The sequence below is a fragment of the Scardinius erythrophthalmus genome (genome assembly GCF_964197995.2).
Source record: "Scardinius erythrophthalmus genome assembly, chromosome: 7".
In the NCBI taxonomy this organism is placed as follows: domain Eukaryota; kingdom Metazoa; phylum Chordata; class Actinopteri; order Cypriniformes; family Leuciscidae; genus Scardinius; species Scardinius erythrophthalmus.
In genome coordinates, this window is record NC_138227.1 from 11,948,681 (window position 1) to 11,965,270 (window position 16,590).

Sequence of the window (16,590 nt, forward strand, 5' to 3'; positions counted from 1 at the left end):
CACGTCAGTTTGGGTTCTTCAGTGGGCTAATGGATTTTGGGTAAACATTTTTCCATATTCTATTCATAATCAGAAATATACTACCTACAGCTGCAGCTGTCTTCAAAGGCGGCATTCTAACTGAAATGGAAACAGAATGGAATGGAATGGAATCCTCATCATCAGTGGTTTGCGGAACACTTTACAATAGATTACTATAATGCTATACCAGTATGCAAGCAATATATAACAATTATAATATAAAAATATATTTCATAAGGTGTTTCATAATTTTTCGTTGAGGGTTTAAAGTCGACATGAAGTGGAAATTCACCACTTCTGTTTTCTAATCTATTTTCTAAATGCATGTTATTGATCTTATTGTGGATGATTCATCCATGCATTGGTTTCATTTTCTGACATTTACCTTGTAATTTTTGATCAAACTGTCATAACTCGATTTTTTTTCTTTTTTGATAATCTGTTTCATTCAGATGTGCGTCACAATACAGAAGAAAAGATCTGTCGCTACTTCCACTACAATGTGACTTTAGCATGCGGTTTACATACTTCCTGCCTGCATGTGCCAGCCTAGCAACTGTCATTAAGACGAATGGGAATGCTAATGAAATGTTAGCATCCCTAAGGAATTTTTTAGATTTCTTGATCGGCCATCTTGAAATTTTTTTTTTCCAGGATGGATTTTGTCACAGTGTATTCTGGGCTAGGTTTATTTGTAAAGATTACATGTGGTGCTGGTCTATATATTTGCCAAGGACAAGGGGTTTAGAGATAAATAGTGAAAATAATAATCATAATTATTATTATTATATACTTATTTTATTATAATTATATAATATAAGTATATTATAATTATTGTTAATTTAAATCATTAATACAAATAAAATTTATTAACTTGTGTACAAAAATAATAATCATAATATTTTTTATATTTATAAATTAATACACATACACAGATGTTGCTTTTATCAAATCACATATGCTATTTTTCTCATACAAATGGGTACTATATTTAGCTGTCTTCATATTTTAGGAAGGGGGTCCCTTGGAAGAGGATCATCATATTTAAAGTTTGAAAACCACTGCCTTCTGGGAGAATGTCTATGATCCCTAAAGATGCTGTCTAGGTAGGCAGCTCACTAGGCTTCTGAACCTTAGTTAATTTTGATTCACCCTCCCCCCCACCTCCCCCCCCACTCTCCCTCCTCCCTGTCTTTCTCAGCATGAATCAGGTACGGGAGGTGCGGCGGGAGGGGTGGAGCGCTGTAACGGATATTAAAATATTCCTCCGGTGTAGAGATAGCGGTGATCCGGGGAGCGATAGAGGGAGATAATGAAAAGAGGAACAAAAGTACTCCCCGCACGCTGAGTCTGACCCCCCTTCCTCCTCCTCCACCTTCTCCTACCCCCCGCCCCCCACCACACACACACACACACACACTCATTTGCATTGTAATCACCCTGTGCTCTGTGAGAGGCCAGAGAGAGAGAGAGAGAGAGAGAGAGAGAGAGAGAGAGAGAGAGAGAGGAGTGATTTGTGAATGAGCAAAAGAACAGAAGAGAGTGAGCATGTGTACATCTGGACAGGTACATTAATTCAGTGTGAGAGTACACAAATTACGTGTGTGTGTGTTTGTCGAGGAGGTGGTTATAAATGTGATCGAGCCTGTGAGATGTGTGTGTGTTTGTGTGTGTGCTGTCAGCTTGTTTCCTGCCCTCCCTGATGAACAGATGAGGTTGTCTAGGCAACGTGATGAGACGCAGATATGCAAATGAGCCGGGAGGGTGAGCTTGCATGCACACACTGCAGTATGAGCCTCTCATTTACACACACACACACACACACACACACACACACACACACACGCACACACACACACACACACACACACACACACACACACACACACACACACACACACACACACACAAGCACATACGCACACACATCCCGCTGATACTGCAGCACAACCTCACACATGCACAGATTAAAAATACACTCGCCACAAATCCAGACACAAATAGACGATCTGATTAACCAAACGCTGATTTATACTTAGAATGTAAAGAAAAAGAAAAAAATCCACACATACTTATCCCACACCCATATGAAGTAAAGCACATAAATGTTAAAAAACACATAAATATTCAGTCTTGCATGCTTCAACAAACACAAAAACACACACACAAAAAAAAAATGACGGCAACACCAAAATCTGTTTAAAAAAAAAGTTTCCCCCTTTTTGTGCCTCACCGGTTGGCCCGATCCAGGGCTGGAACAGTAAATTGTGTATTTTCGGATGATACCATTGGGCTTGATGGGGGGAAGCCAGGATACCACCACACTGGAGGCAGAGGATGGCACTGCTTTGATGCCCGCTGGAGGGCCAGGGTCTGAAAGAGAAAGAAAAGAGATAGAAAACTAGATTAATGTTTGACAGAGGCATTGTGGGATATATCACCTCCCTGTGACCTAAAGGTTTGCCGTAATATGTTGTGTGCTACTTATGGAGTTTTCTGGACTTTTTCTTAAAGAGAGAAAGAAAAAACGAAAAAGAAAAAGAGGAGCCCTGTTTCTAAACAAGTGAGCTGTCTTTCTGCCTACTTATGGCGCTTTTTCCACTGCATGGTACGGCTCGGTTCGGCTCGGTACGGTTCGACTCGGCGTGGAATGGTTCGGCTCGCTTCGCTTTTCCACTGCGTGGTACGACTCGACTCGGTACGGCACGGTTCGGCTCGCTTTAGCTCGTTTGCTTTTCCAATGCAGTTAGTACCGCTTCAAAGTGGGTGGGACTGATCGTTATATAGGTGCCGTCTCTACTACCATGTCATCATATTAAATGCGAATTTTTCATTACGTGTTTCCCCATCCACTCCTCGGCAACTGACGAGAGGAACGTCTGCACCTCGTCCACTGACCACGATTCAGCAATTTCTTTTTTTGAAGTTTATACTCAAACTTATTATTATTTTTTTTTTTAAGCAAATACTTTTAAAACAGGTGCTACAGCGTTGGCTGTTGTATACTGGCTATTTAAATCTAGCGGGTTTAGTGTCTCGTGTTGTAAATACAATGACCAATCAGTGATCTGCAGTGTTTTCACGTCACATTTTAGTATCGGTACGGTACGCTTGGAACCTCAAAGGAGGTGGTACCATTTAAAGCATGCCAAAGCGAGCCGAAGCGAGCCGTACCGTACCGTACCATGCAGTGGAAATGCGCCATAAGTGAGCCGTACCGAACCGAGCCGTATCGTACCATGCAGTGGAAAAGCGCCATTAGTCAGCTGAATAAGTATACTTCCAATTTATTTTACGCTGAGGTTTTTCGTACAGTGCGTGTGAAAAGATACACGTTTAAATGAGCATTTTTATCCATCATAATTAAGAGTAATAGCCCTGACATTGGACAATGATTAAACTTTCCAGTGTGCAAGTGTCAAGCGCCAGTGTTCGCGCACGCTATAAAATGTAGTTTACTTTTAAAGGCTACGTGTTCGGCTTTACGCAAAACGTCTAAACTTCGTCAAAACTGAAACATACTTTGGACTTTGGCAGCATCTTAACTATCATGACTGTATCAAAGCTTTCTACATATGTTCTACATAGGCAATGGCGAAGAAATAGTGCTGCTTGTGAAGCAAACATGAGAATCAACTGAGTCTTGGCTTACAGAGTTTGACATTACTTAGCATGTTGCTAAGCTAATGCTGCCGAAAAATGTACAAAAATACAAAACGTAAAATTACTGAGTAAAATTCGATTTTTCTATTCAAATTTATCTGTTCTGAACAACATATAATTTCCCCTCAGCCATGTTGGATGCCTTTTCTCATCGCAATGCATTCTGGGATTTCTTTATGAAGGACACATTCAATGCTTGCTCAGATTTGGCCAAAATTAGAATATCTTAAAATGTTGCAGCCTATTTTTAGGAACTGCCTTTGTCTTCCTTAAAATTTCTCCTATGTAGGCAGAAAACTAGCTTTTGGAATAGAGCTAGAAAGAATGAAACTAGGAGGCAAGAAAACTTGAGTTTCTTGAGTCTATTGTATAGAATTTCTTACCATAAGATTAATCTTCACACCAAGACAGCGTTCAGTGTGGAAATTTAACGCGTTAAACATATTAATTTCAATAAACAGCTGTTAACACATCTGTTCAGACCAACATTAACTTTTGATTTCCACCAATGCGACTGAATATTGATGGTCTTTTGCACTGCGAAGAAAACTGGCCAACTAATAAGACTCAATTTAGTGTGTCTACAATGCTTAGAAAGACATGGAGATTCAAGAAGGATTTGGAGAAAAATTCATAATCATCATTACTAGGGTTTAGCCATACTGGGGTTTATCCTTGAAGGGGTTTAGGTCTTAAAGTGGTGACACAAACTGTTGTGATATTTTGCGGTATTATTGATGATTTAACTGCATTAATTCCCTGTAAATTATTATTAATATTTTTATAAAGTCTCCATAGGTGCCTTGAGCAGATGGAAAGGGACCCAAAAAGGTGGACTAAAAATTTTGGACAGGAAGCCCCTTGTCAAACTGACATCACACACTCCTATATCTATCATATTCAATTAAATGAAAAAGATCAATGCATCTCTCCTATTCTCCATCACTCAGACACCCCTTATTTCCCCCTCAACCCCACCAGGGAACGGAGGAGAGACAGATATAGGATAATCCTATCCAGACCAGTGTAAGCACAAAATTAATGTCAGCTAATCCACAAAGAATAAATCCTTCTCCTTGTGTTGGAGGGGAGATCTGCTTTGAGACATATACCCGCTTTACAGACCCCCCTCCTTCAGTGTCTTAATTCTCATTAAGTGTGCTAATGCTATTTCAGAGCCTAATTGTCGCCACGGCGACCGCATCCAGCAATCAAGCAATCCAGCATCATCTGGACTGGGACCATGCAGCACTTGCCTCCAGCTAATGTGGTTTTTGTGGCAAGATTTTCTGCCCCACAACCTCCCCCCATCCAGACACATACACACACACACACACACACACACACACACACACACACACACACACACACACACACACACACACACACACACACACACACACACACACACACACACACACACACACACACACACACACACACACACACACACACACACACACACACACACACACACACCCTAGAGCTTGAATAGAGTCGGGGTAAAGGGGAAGTGGATTGCACATAATGTGGCTGCTGGGTTGAAAGTGCACTGGAGGGTCACAATTATCTGTCACAAATAAAAGACTATACATATATTTTTTACCTTTTATGTGGTCCTAAACCTAATAAACTGCCTATTCAGGGTGAATTTTAGGGTATCATAAATATGCTCAATAGTAAGCAGTAACATTAATTTGTCTTTTAAGATCCCTTAATGGGCCACATTCTAAGACTGAATCGTTCATAGCAAAGTCAATCTCAGAATACATTATAGCAAGCTCAGTAAAAAAATAAATCAGAAGATACAGAGAAATGTTGATAATAAATGTGCATATAGTTCCTTAAAACTGAAAGTAATCAATAAATATAGTTCAGTGTAATTTTACCCAGAATTTTGGTATGCTGTGTATTTTTATTATTATGAATTGCAACAGTCCCAGCACATTTTTTCAGCGTCCTTGGATCCGGAAGTAAATTCCCATTCATTTTCCCCCTAAGGATTCTCAAAAAGACATTAAGGGTATGTTTACACGACAACATTGTACTAACATTGTACTTTTTTCACATACAGACGACAACGTTGAAAACGCTTTTTTATTGAAAAAAGTTGAAAATGCTGTTTTATTCATGTCAGGCCAGTAGTTGGCGATGCCACTTTGTAAAGAAACACTACACGCCTATAGGCTAGACACGTAATACGCATGACGTTGTGTTTTTGTTGTTTACGTGGATACGATAACGGTATAGTTTTCAAAAACTTGCACTTTGAAACACGATTTCAAAAGCTTGCGTTTTCAGGCCGCCCACACGCCGTTGTCGTGTAAATGAACGGCCAAAACGCATAAAAAGTTTTCCGTTTTTAGTCGAAGATGGTGTCGTGTAAACATGAAGCATGTTTAGTCATGAAACAATCCAACCAAATCACAACATTACAAAATTAGATTTGAATCAAAAGTATTTTGATTTGAAATACTGTGGCTTTAGCGAGATTTTTTTTGTTTGTTTGTTTTTCAACAGGAACTCTACTGTTAAACAAAAGATAAGTAAGGAATAATTGACGACAGGCCGTTGAATTATTAGAAAAATAATGCACACCCGAGGTGGTAATGCGGTCACGACGCGAAGCGTAGTTGTGATTTGGTTGGATTGTTTCATGACTAAACATGCTTCATGTTTAGTCATGCTTCAGTATTCAATTCATTCAATTCAATTCTTCAAACATGCTTCAGTATTCAATTATTCCGCTTATACTACAGTTACCACACCTCGAAACATTGTTCAGATTATGTATTTCAAGACGTTTGTAAAGTTTTTGTCATTAAAACGCTCTTGTATGTAGGACTAATTTCTTACGCATCTAAACCAATGCCTCCGTTGCTAATTCCAAAACGTCATTTTAGAGTTAGTAAAGGAGGTTTGAACCACTAATAGCAGACTGATGCTGGGACACACGACTAGCTGACACATTCTCTGACTGTTTTCATCGACTGCAGCAGTTTTTAAACACCGACTTTGAACACAGACTGAACGCGCTGAATACGCGTTTGGGCATGATCAGTCATACGTATCAAATTACATTCATAACCGGCCTTAAAGTGTGTCCCCAGTTATTCATGCAGTTATTAAGGCCCTTTCACACTGGACACGATTTTTACGCACGAATAATTCGCGCGATGGTTTTAGTTTTTGATCAGCTGTTTGTGTAATGAGTGCTTTCACACCGAACGCGAATGTGCTGCAGCGAAAAAACGTCTTTTTTTTTTTCGTTTCGATGTCGATTTTTTTTTCCTTTTGCGGCGACAGAAAAGACTTCAGCCAATCATATACTACAAGGACAATGATTGTGTGGCGTAGCATTGCCAACCAACTCGGTTATCACGACTGTGAGTATGTTGTGTGATAGTTTTAGTTGTTGTATAGTCCTGTGCTGTGTAGGCTATCAGGCTAAACTACATTTGGGATAGAAAGCTAATCGTCAAAGATAGAGATAGAGACCGTGTTTACGCGGCTCATGTGATGGGTTTTGACGCGAACTATTCGCACACGAACTATTCGCTTTTTCGTTACGCATCCAGTGTGAAAGGGCTTTTAGAGAGAGAGATGTTGCAATAATGAGACAGAAAAGCATGTGCGTCAATATTATTATTTATTTATTTATTAATTAAATTCATTTTAATTAATTCGAATTCATTCTTTTTTTTCCTATTATTGACAGATGACAGACTAGCCAAATAAATGAAACACAAAGCCCTTTTAACAAGTAGGCCTATCAATAATTATTTATTTGTTATATTATCTGCAATAATAATCCGTGCTGCAGGATTATCCATTTATTTAGCCTATATTCAGTTTAATTTTCTATTGATTATAGATAGGAATATACTTTATTTATTCAAATTAAACTGCATGTTTCCATTGATTGTGAAGCTAGACATTGAAAATTCCAGATCAAGCTCATGCGGCTAAATGTTTTTTTCTTGTTATTAATTGTTTCCTATTTTCCGTTATTACCGTTAACTACGCGAAGTGATATGGAACTGTAATGCGGTCAAGACCTGCCTGGAACTACTTTAGCTGTGCGTTTCCCTGAAAATAATGCACACCTTAGAACGTTCGTCAACCAATCAGATTCAAGCATTCAACGGCCCTGTAGTATAAGTTGAAATAATGTGGGCTGACGGCTTCAACAAAAGCATGTACAATCAATTACAACCTCATAGCTCACAGTAGGTTTGTCTTTAAAGACTCTATTGGAATCAAGAGTGGATTAGTCTCATGCACACTTTATGTGATGAGTCTCAAATGATGTTCCATGATGGTGCTTCAGAAACCTGCCCCTGTAGGCAGCAAGCCATAAGGTAGCTCACTAGGTTTTGGAAAAGGTTTATTGTTTTTTACAGTATGTGTACACAGATAGACATATGGACACGTGTGTACATGTGTGTGTGAACTTACGGTCTTCTCGGGTCTGAATGTAGAGTACGTTGCTGCGGACGCCATCTCCTGCCTGTGTGTAGGCCAGGACCTGAATGCTGTAGTTTGTGAACTTCTCCAAACCCTTTAGCTCCACCTGCTCACGAGTGGTAGTGATGTTCTGCATCTCTCCCCATTCTGAGAGACGTGAAAAATACTGAATGACTCTCTTTCTGCATGCTCATATACTCACTAATAACATCAGTGTAATTAGAACACATCACACAAGGGAACACAGGAGAACCATTTCTGCACACATTCCACTCGCAAAAAAAGTACCATGGTATTATTCAATGGGAGACAAAAATAGTCTATTTTGCTGGACAAAAGGTTGCTTGTCACTGCTACTGTAAAGCTATATTTAGCAATGATATTTATGTCCAAGTGCAAAACAAACAAAAAAGTAAAAAAGATGTTAAAATAGCATTTATTCCTGTACGATGGTAATGCCATGCTATTCTTTGAAGAAACTTGATTCCTACTGAATAAGATTCAGTGCATAGTATATATACTATCTGATGTAATCATTGTACCATGTTACTTTACAGCACTACTTTACAGTACTTTTTTTGTAAGTGACACACAGCCGAATAAACAACAACAACAACAACAACAAAAACATATTGTTCTTTCATTTCAGTTAGTTATAAATAGCATACCCTTTACCTTGTAAGACATTATTCAGCCCATTTATGAACCATTTTTACTGTCCCAACAAATTGGTTGAAGTACACTACCGTTCAAAAATATTACTATATCAGTAAGATTTTTTTTGTTGAAAGAAATTAATACTTTCATTCAGTAAGGACACAATTATGAAAACAAAAGCTTCATATTTCAAATAAATGCTGCTCTTTTGAACTTTCTATTCATCAAAGAATCGTGAAAAAATTGATCACGGTTTTCTACTGAGCCCTTATATATATATATATATATATATATATATATATATATATATATATATATATATATATATCTTCCTGTACATAGATTGTGGGCACAAATTAAGAATTCATTCCTTAGTTTTACAAATTCATCCCTTTATTTATACCAAACCAAGGGAACGGATTAGTACAATGTGGCCACGATTTATTAAAACATGGGAATGAATTAATAAATCATGGGAATAAAAATTGTGAGAGAGAATATAGAATATATATTTTTGTCTGCATGCCATATTCAGGGCTCAGTAGTTTTCAACATTGATGATAAGAAATGTTGGCAACACTTTAGTTTAGGGTCCAAATCTCACTATAACTAGTTGCTTATTAGCATGCATATTACTAGGATATTGGCTGTATATTAGTACTTAAAAAGCATTATATTAATGCCTTATTTGGTATGACCATATTCAACATCCCTAATCCTACCCAATACCTAAACTTAACAAATACCTTCCTAATTATTAATACGCACTAAATAGGCATTTATTAAGACAAAAGTCGTAGTTAATAGTTAATAGTGAGAATTGGACCCTAATCTATAGTGTGACCGAAATGTTTCTTGAGCACTAAATCAGCATATAATAATGATTTCTGAAGGATCATGTGTCATTGAAGATGACTGGTAAGGAATCATTTACATATTATATACTGTATAAACAGTTTTTACTGTATTTTTTGATCAAATAAATTCAGCCCTGGTGACCATTCAAAAACATAAAAAAATCGTATCTACCCCAAACTTTTGAACGGTAGTGTAAATTGTACAATATTTGTGTGGACATTTTTCTGAAATTTCACAGCAATACATTTTTTTCACACTTTTAACATTTTTTTAATCTACATTTTCCTCACATTTTCCAGTTAGATGTAAAAGACAACACACACACATACACCCGTCCACCCACAAATGTACATCGTCTGTGGTTTGGACTGGCTGGGATACAGATACACGGGTGGACAGTAGGGGGCGCTCTACAGGGACTGCGGCTAGTGAGGGAGTAACAGTAGTAGCGTATAATTACTCTGGTTGAGCCCCAGTGTCTGGCCCCCACAGCACCCACCTCCATCGGGGTAGAGGGACCAGAACACCACACGGTAGCCCTTCAGAACCCCATTCAGGGTCATCCGCGGGGGCTCCGACCACGTGATCACCGCCTCGTCCGATGTCACCGTGATGGCCCGCACATTTTGGGGTGGCTGGCTGGGAACTGCGAGAGAAAAATAAAAATGAGAGACGGTCACATAAAAGGGAAAGGAAGCAGCGGGAAAATAATTCAGGCACCAATGGAAACAAGATACAATAGGTGAAGTGGGAACCAAAAATTGCAGTGAAAGAGCACAATTACAGTGATATAGTAAAATGACAGTAATATACTGCAATTGGAGCACTTGGTGAGGCCCAAGAGCATCAACAACCTTGTAACTGCACTCAAAAAGGACAGAACAATCACATCCTGAAGCTGAAGAGAAGTGAAACGTTACTGTTATCTCGATCTTGAGCTGTTTCACCTACTAAATGCGTTTGCTTTTTTTCCGGATGCGCTGCAAATGTGGTGGTGGTGATGTGCCAAATTGCGTCCCTGAATAAATAATGGCACTATTGAGGGGACACAGAGCCTGTCTGTGTGACTTGCTGGGAGGGAAAAAGCATGTGCGGACGACAGGATGAAAGGAGGGATAGAGGAGGGATAAAGCTGGCTTGGCTCAATGAGGGAGCAGCTGCAGCTGGCGCAGGAAGAGGAGCGAGTAAAGGAGACGGTGAGAGGAGGGAGGGAGAGAGAGCAGAGGAGAAATGATGGTATTTGTTTGAAGAGGCCTTAGGGTCCGACTCTGTCTGGCCCTGGTGGACCACACTAAAACTGCCATTTAGAGTAGAGTGGCTTGACAGAGCGCTCACAAGCACAACTCACTATAACTCTTCAACCCTGCCTGCAAAGCCCAGTCTCTCACACACTTTCTGGATCTGATGCACTAAACAGGTATATTGGCATCTTACGGGTATATTGGCATCTTACTTTCCTCCCAGCTATAATTATTAACTCACACTCATGTGGTTTCAAACCAGAACGACTTTCTTTTTTTCCCCTGGCTGCTATTAGGGGCTTTCGTACCGGAGGAACCTTTTCATAGTTCCTACAACTATTGGCGGAAGTTCCCGGATTTTGGCGTGTTCGCACCGCAGGAACTAGGAACGATTTTAGTTCTAGGAACTCCTTTTGGAGGAACTAATTTAGCTCCTAGTTCAAAGTAGGGTCTAAACTAGCACTATAGGAACTACCAGTGACGTTAGTGTGTACGCTGGTTGGCCGAACGCACGCGAAACCATTTTTTAAAAACCTGTGTAAACACAGATTATAGCCTTCATATTTACTCCAACTCCACGAAAATGGAAAACAGTGATAGATGGACCTCTTAACCTTTACGCTAAGAAGAAAATCCAACGCAACTTTGAGGGGACCAATCCAAACATGATTATGTATTTCTGCTCAGCTGGCGACACTGGATATCAACCACACTGCATACTCTAATAACTCATAGTAAATGTGTACCTTGAAATGCAATGTAAGTCACTTTGGATAAAAGCGTCTGCCAAATGCATAAATGTAAATGTAAATGCAATAACGTATTAGACAGGACTGTTAAACTAATGAGCACGAAGAATGCGAGCACTGTGAACTCAGGCTCTGGCATTCTCAGCACCGTCAAAATAAAAGTCACAATAACTAGCGTGTCTTACGTCACTTTAGAGTTCCTACTGTCCGTGAAAATGCAACCAGAAATTTTTCCCTAAGGCAACCATTAGTTCTTGGGGAACCACCCTGGTGGCTAGCTCCTAGAACTAAGTTCCTAGAACTACCCAGTGCGAAAGACCCTATTGTCAATATAATGAAAGTGAATGAGCTCAGTACCATAAAAGTGTCAGGAAAGTTGTCTATATAATTTGTGCACTATATATTTCCTGAAGTCATTCAATAGGTTTACTGTATGTGCCAGACTAAATTTAAGTCATGATGCATTGAAAATCATGACACCCACCCTAGATCTTCTTAGCACATTCATTAAAGAAGTAGCCATGTCTGATTCATGAACAAATCATTCGCTTGAGTCAGATCTTTTCAATGAATCATTCCAAAGAGGCCTCTGTGAAGCAAACCAATCCCTCCATTTTTGGAGCCCATTTCAATGACGCCTTGACACAATGAATCGACATCAAAGACCTAGCGACCTAGACCGCGGTGTCACCTCATGTCGCCTGCTTCTGGGACAAAGAAAATTTGAGCTTGAAAACACAGCAAAGACTACAGCCATCTAGCCTTAACCCTCTGCGCCTGAATGAGAGGAAATAACTCTCTGTAGCAGCATGTGGCAGTAGTCCATATTCATCATTTAAAAAGGGAAACTGGATAAGCTAGGACTGTTGTTATAAAATGAGAAGAGCCCATGTGCCCTCTTGACTTTGTTGTTTGTTTGCTATCATCAATTTGATCTTCTCATGCATTGGTTCGCTAAGCTGAACAGCCAATCAGAGTAATCTCTCTCACTGACGAGCTCCGTTGCTGATTCAACAAGCTCAAATGGTCAAAAAGCCACCGAAGGGCACTAGCCACCGACTAGTGCCAAAGGTATGGAATACACAACAAAAACTAGACCGACAGACCCTCAACGATAGCCCGACATTGGCCATTGGTTCACTTTCATTCTAGGTCTGAGTTGATTGTTTTATAGCTGGGGTGTTCAAACTCGGTCCCGGAGGGCCACTGTCCTGCAGAGTTTAGGTCCAACTTGCCTCAACACACCTGCCTGGAAGTTACTAGAATACCTAGTATGACCTTGATTAGCTGGTTCAGGTGTGTTTAATTGGGGTTGGACCTGAACTCTGCAGGACAGTGGCCCTCCAGGCGCAGGATTGGACACCCCTGTTTTATAGAGTATGCAAGTGAAAACACCCTAGAGAGGTAGCTGCTTTTACATGGTTTCCAGATGGTACAGTTTCATGATCATTAGCTGGTCAAAGTTGGTTTAGTTTGTCAATTGGCTGGACTACCAGCAAGTAGACCTGGTTTCAATCTGGTAAACCGTCTTGGTTGAGTTGGAAAACGTTTTGAATTTTCAGATTGGAAATTTTAGAAGAGAAACAAACTTAAGAAGAAAACCACTGATGGAGGTAAAAACAAAGTCATCAGGGAAAAAGTGATGGAAGAACTCAACAGTGGCACAAAAACAACCCAGGAGCTTTCCAAAAATAAGAATGGAGAAGAAATACAGCGGGACAGAAGTGGGCGGAGGGGTGGAAGGGGAAGTTGGGAGATGGAGGGAGAGATAAATGAAAGGTGTTTTGAGAGAGAGTGAGAGAGGAGTGGGAGCGGAGAGGAGGGGAGTTGAAAGCCGGAGAGAGGGATCTGGAGGAAAGATGAAAAGAGAGAGGGGGAGACAATGCGCTCAGCTGCAGATAATTAGACTGGGAGGAAAAGCAGCGGATCAGGGAGAGGGGCCTCGGCAGACAGGCTAATTATAATTATTTTTCCTATGCTTGTTGTTATTACTATTATCCTTAACAGCATCAATATCACTGTCGCCACAATGACAGTGACACGCATGTAGATGAGGACACACGGGCCAAAGTCGCCCCGTACAGATGACTCGTGCGCAATCACACGAAAGAGAAATCCCTAGAGCATGATGGATGGATGGATGGATGGATGGATAGTTTCATTACCATCTTCAAGTGTTGTGGCATTGATCTCAGAACTGGAAGGTCCGGTTCCGGCTCGGTTGAACGCCTGGACCACCACGCCGTACTGAGCAAACTTCTTCAAGTTATCCAGTGTGTACACCTCACTGTCACCTGTGGCTTTCATCTCCACTATACTGTATTGTCCATTACTGCCTGGTCCATTCTCCCTATAACCAATCTGATAGCCACGGATCACTCCATTTTGGAGCTCTTTCTTAGGTGCCTGAGTGGAGTGAAAAGAAAAGGAGAGAGACGTAAATCGAAAACTCTAAAATCCAAAAAACGGCAAGTTTAGAAGTTGCAGGCTTACCTTCCAGGTGACACGGATACTCTGAGAAGTCATTGGCTGTAAAATCACCTCCATGGGTGGCCCATCAGGAGCTGTGAGAAGAGAATCATGTGACGTCACAAGGTTATTAAAGGCATAAAAAATTCTGTCACTTTAAAGTCACTCCAAACCTGGATGACTTTCTTTTTTCTGTGAAACACAATGGGAGAAATAACACCCCGGAAACTTTTTTATGTAACTACAATGACAGGGTGCTGGTACTTTTAAGCTTCAAAAATGGTGCAAAAGCACCATAAAAGTATAATAAACGTGTCCCGTATGAAATAGGCGCTAAATTCCAAGTACAAGTCATATGGTGTCTGAAGTTGTTATTCATTGATCTTCCCCTCCAGTGAGCTTTTAACCATTGTGACTGGATCAATGAGTCAATCATTCAGATTTTGTGAACAGTATGGAAAAGAATGGCCAGGAAATTCTTCAAAAATGCATCTTTTGTGTTCCACAGAAAGAAGGAAGTACAGGTTTAAAACAGCATGTAGGAGGGTGAGTGATGATGCCAGATTTCTTTGTTTTAGAGAATTATTGTTTTAATTAAAGTGTTTTATGCTTTACGAATATGAGCTTGTGTGGACATCAGGGGCGGTAGACGTACGTGCTTCCTCTGTGCTGATGGTCAGCTCTTTGCTGGCTTGACTGCGTCCAATCTTGTTGTAGGAGTACATGCGAATGCTGTACACAGACGCCGGGTGGAGCTCCACTATGTTGGCCTGGTTGTTGGTTGGCGAGATCTTACGGGTGGCATGTTTCAGCTCCCACGGGTCTACAACAAGGACAAAATAACACGGATACATTACTACATCACACCTCCATCCAGGCTGTTCTAGAACATTATGTTTGTTAGCATGCAAAAAGGACTGGTTACAGGTCAAATCATACGGATATGAAAAACAAGCGATGCATGGAAAACTAGGATGACGCAGATGTACAAACAGCAAAATAAGGCAATACACTCGAGTCGCAATGTCGCAGAAATCCGTTCACATCCCATTCATCTTCTCACAGTCTGAGCTTATTCGCTACATATTCTTCTGACATACAAATACATATTTAATGCACGTTCACAATGTTATTCATCCAAGCTTGAAATGGAAACAAAGCAATGCCGCACCGGATTTGTTCTTGTACTCAATGTCGTAGCTGGTGATGATGCTATTGCCGTCAAACCGCTGCGTCCACCTTAGGTTCATACTCCGATCTTTGACCTCTCGAACCTCCAGCTCTGGGGGGTCAGGGGGTTCTGCGAACCAAACAAGTGGAAATAGACTTCAAACAGATGGAGGAGATTGAGACAAAGAGAGAGAGAGAGAGAGAGAGAGAGAGAGAGAGAGAGAGAGAGAGAGAGAGAGGCTAAAGAGTAAGAGGTGGCTTGGGGCCCGGAGGTAAATTATTGATTTTGTGTCTCTAGATAAAGAGTATCATGTAAGATGTGAGCATGTTGCTCATGGCTGATTGTCTTGCCTTGCACCGTCAGCTGGATGAGCCCTCTGCCCTCGCCATATGAGTTGATGGCGTGACAGGAGAAAAAGACGGAATCCCCGCGCTCCGCTGGCTTCAGCTGCAGAAAGAGAGAAAGTGTTTGAGATGGATGAACTTGTTTAGATCTTTTGCTCATTTTGAGGCCCACTTCATGTATTGTTGAACAATGTAAAAGTGTTTTCAAAGTTAAAATACTATCTCTTATCCCATTGTGCCTAACTGTAAGTAATAATAACAATACTACTACTACTACTACTACTACTACTACTACTACTGTTAATAATAATAATAAAATAGCCTTTCATACATAAAATGCAGATTAAAGTAATTTGCAGGTCAGAATATAAAACCATTTATCGAAATTTTAATAACAATAATACGGTGACCGGGAGGGGACATGTTCGGTTCACTTAGTTTTGTCGTGGCCACAACATATAAACTAGTGGGAACGTGATAATATGTTGTTGCCACAAGATATTAATTCGTAACAACATCATTATGTCGTGGCCACGCGATGTAAAGTCGTGGCCTCGAGATCATATGTTGAGGGAACAATATATTTTTTTCGAGGCCACGACTTCATATTTTGAGAGAACGACATCTATTTCTCGTGGCCACGAGTTATGTTGAGAGAACCACACCAGTAAATTTTGACCGGGGTAAAAGGAGGAGCCAGTGTAGGTCGCGTGTTAAGATTCGATTATTCCCACATGTAATAAAACTCGTGGCCATGAGAAACGGATGAAACATTAAGTCGTGGCCACGAGAAATTGATGCTGTTCCCTCAACAAAATGATCTCGTGGCCACGACTTATAATCACGTTCCCACGACTTAATATCACGTTCACACAAGTTTATATGTTGTGGCCACGACAAAAATAAGTGAACCGAACATGTCCCCTCCCAGTCACTGTATAATAATATAT

General features: G+C 40.3%; 1 protein-coding gene across 4 annotated transcripts in view; it reads right to left on the bottom strand.

Moving 5' to 3' along the window:
* Nucleotides 1-16,590, bottom strand: part of dscaml1 (Down syndrome cell adhesion molecule like 1) — a gene marked incomplete at its 3' end in the record, with an annotated part of 104,388 nt that overhangs the window by 10,170 nt on the left and 77,628 nt on the right. For 3 of the 4 annotated variants that reach the window (XM_081369795.1, XM_081369794.1, XM_081369793.1), the window contains exons 11-18: nt 15,647-15,743; nt 15,297-15,425; nt 14,781-14,948; nt 14,150-14,220; nt 13,822-14,062; nt 10,166-10,312; nt 8,143-8,298; nt 2,255-2,394 (exon numbers count right to left, since the gene is read on the bottom strand). In XM_081369795.1, the coding sequence (XP_081225921.1) occupies nt 2,255-2,394; nt 8,143-8,298; nt 10,166-10,312; nt 13,822-14,062; nt 14,150-14,220; nt 14,781-14,948; nt 15,297-15,425; nt 15,647-15,743 (1,149 nt within the window). Of the gene's footprint in view, nt 1-2,254; nt 2,395-8,142; nt 8,299-10,126; nt 10,313-13,821; nt 14,063-14,149; nt 14,221-14,780; nt 14,949-15,296; nt 15,426-15,646; nt 15,744-16,590 lie in introns of all 4 variants that reach the window. The other variant, XM_081369792.1, reaches the window with a different exon arrangement.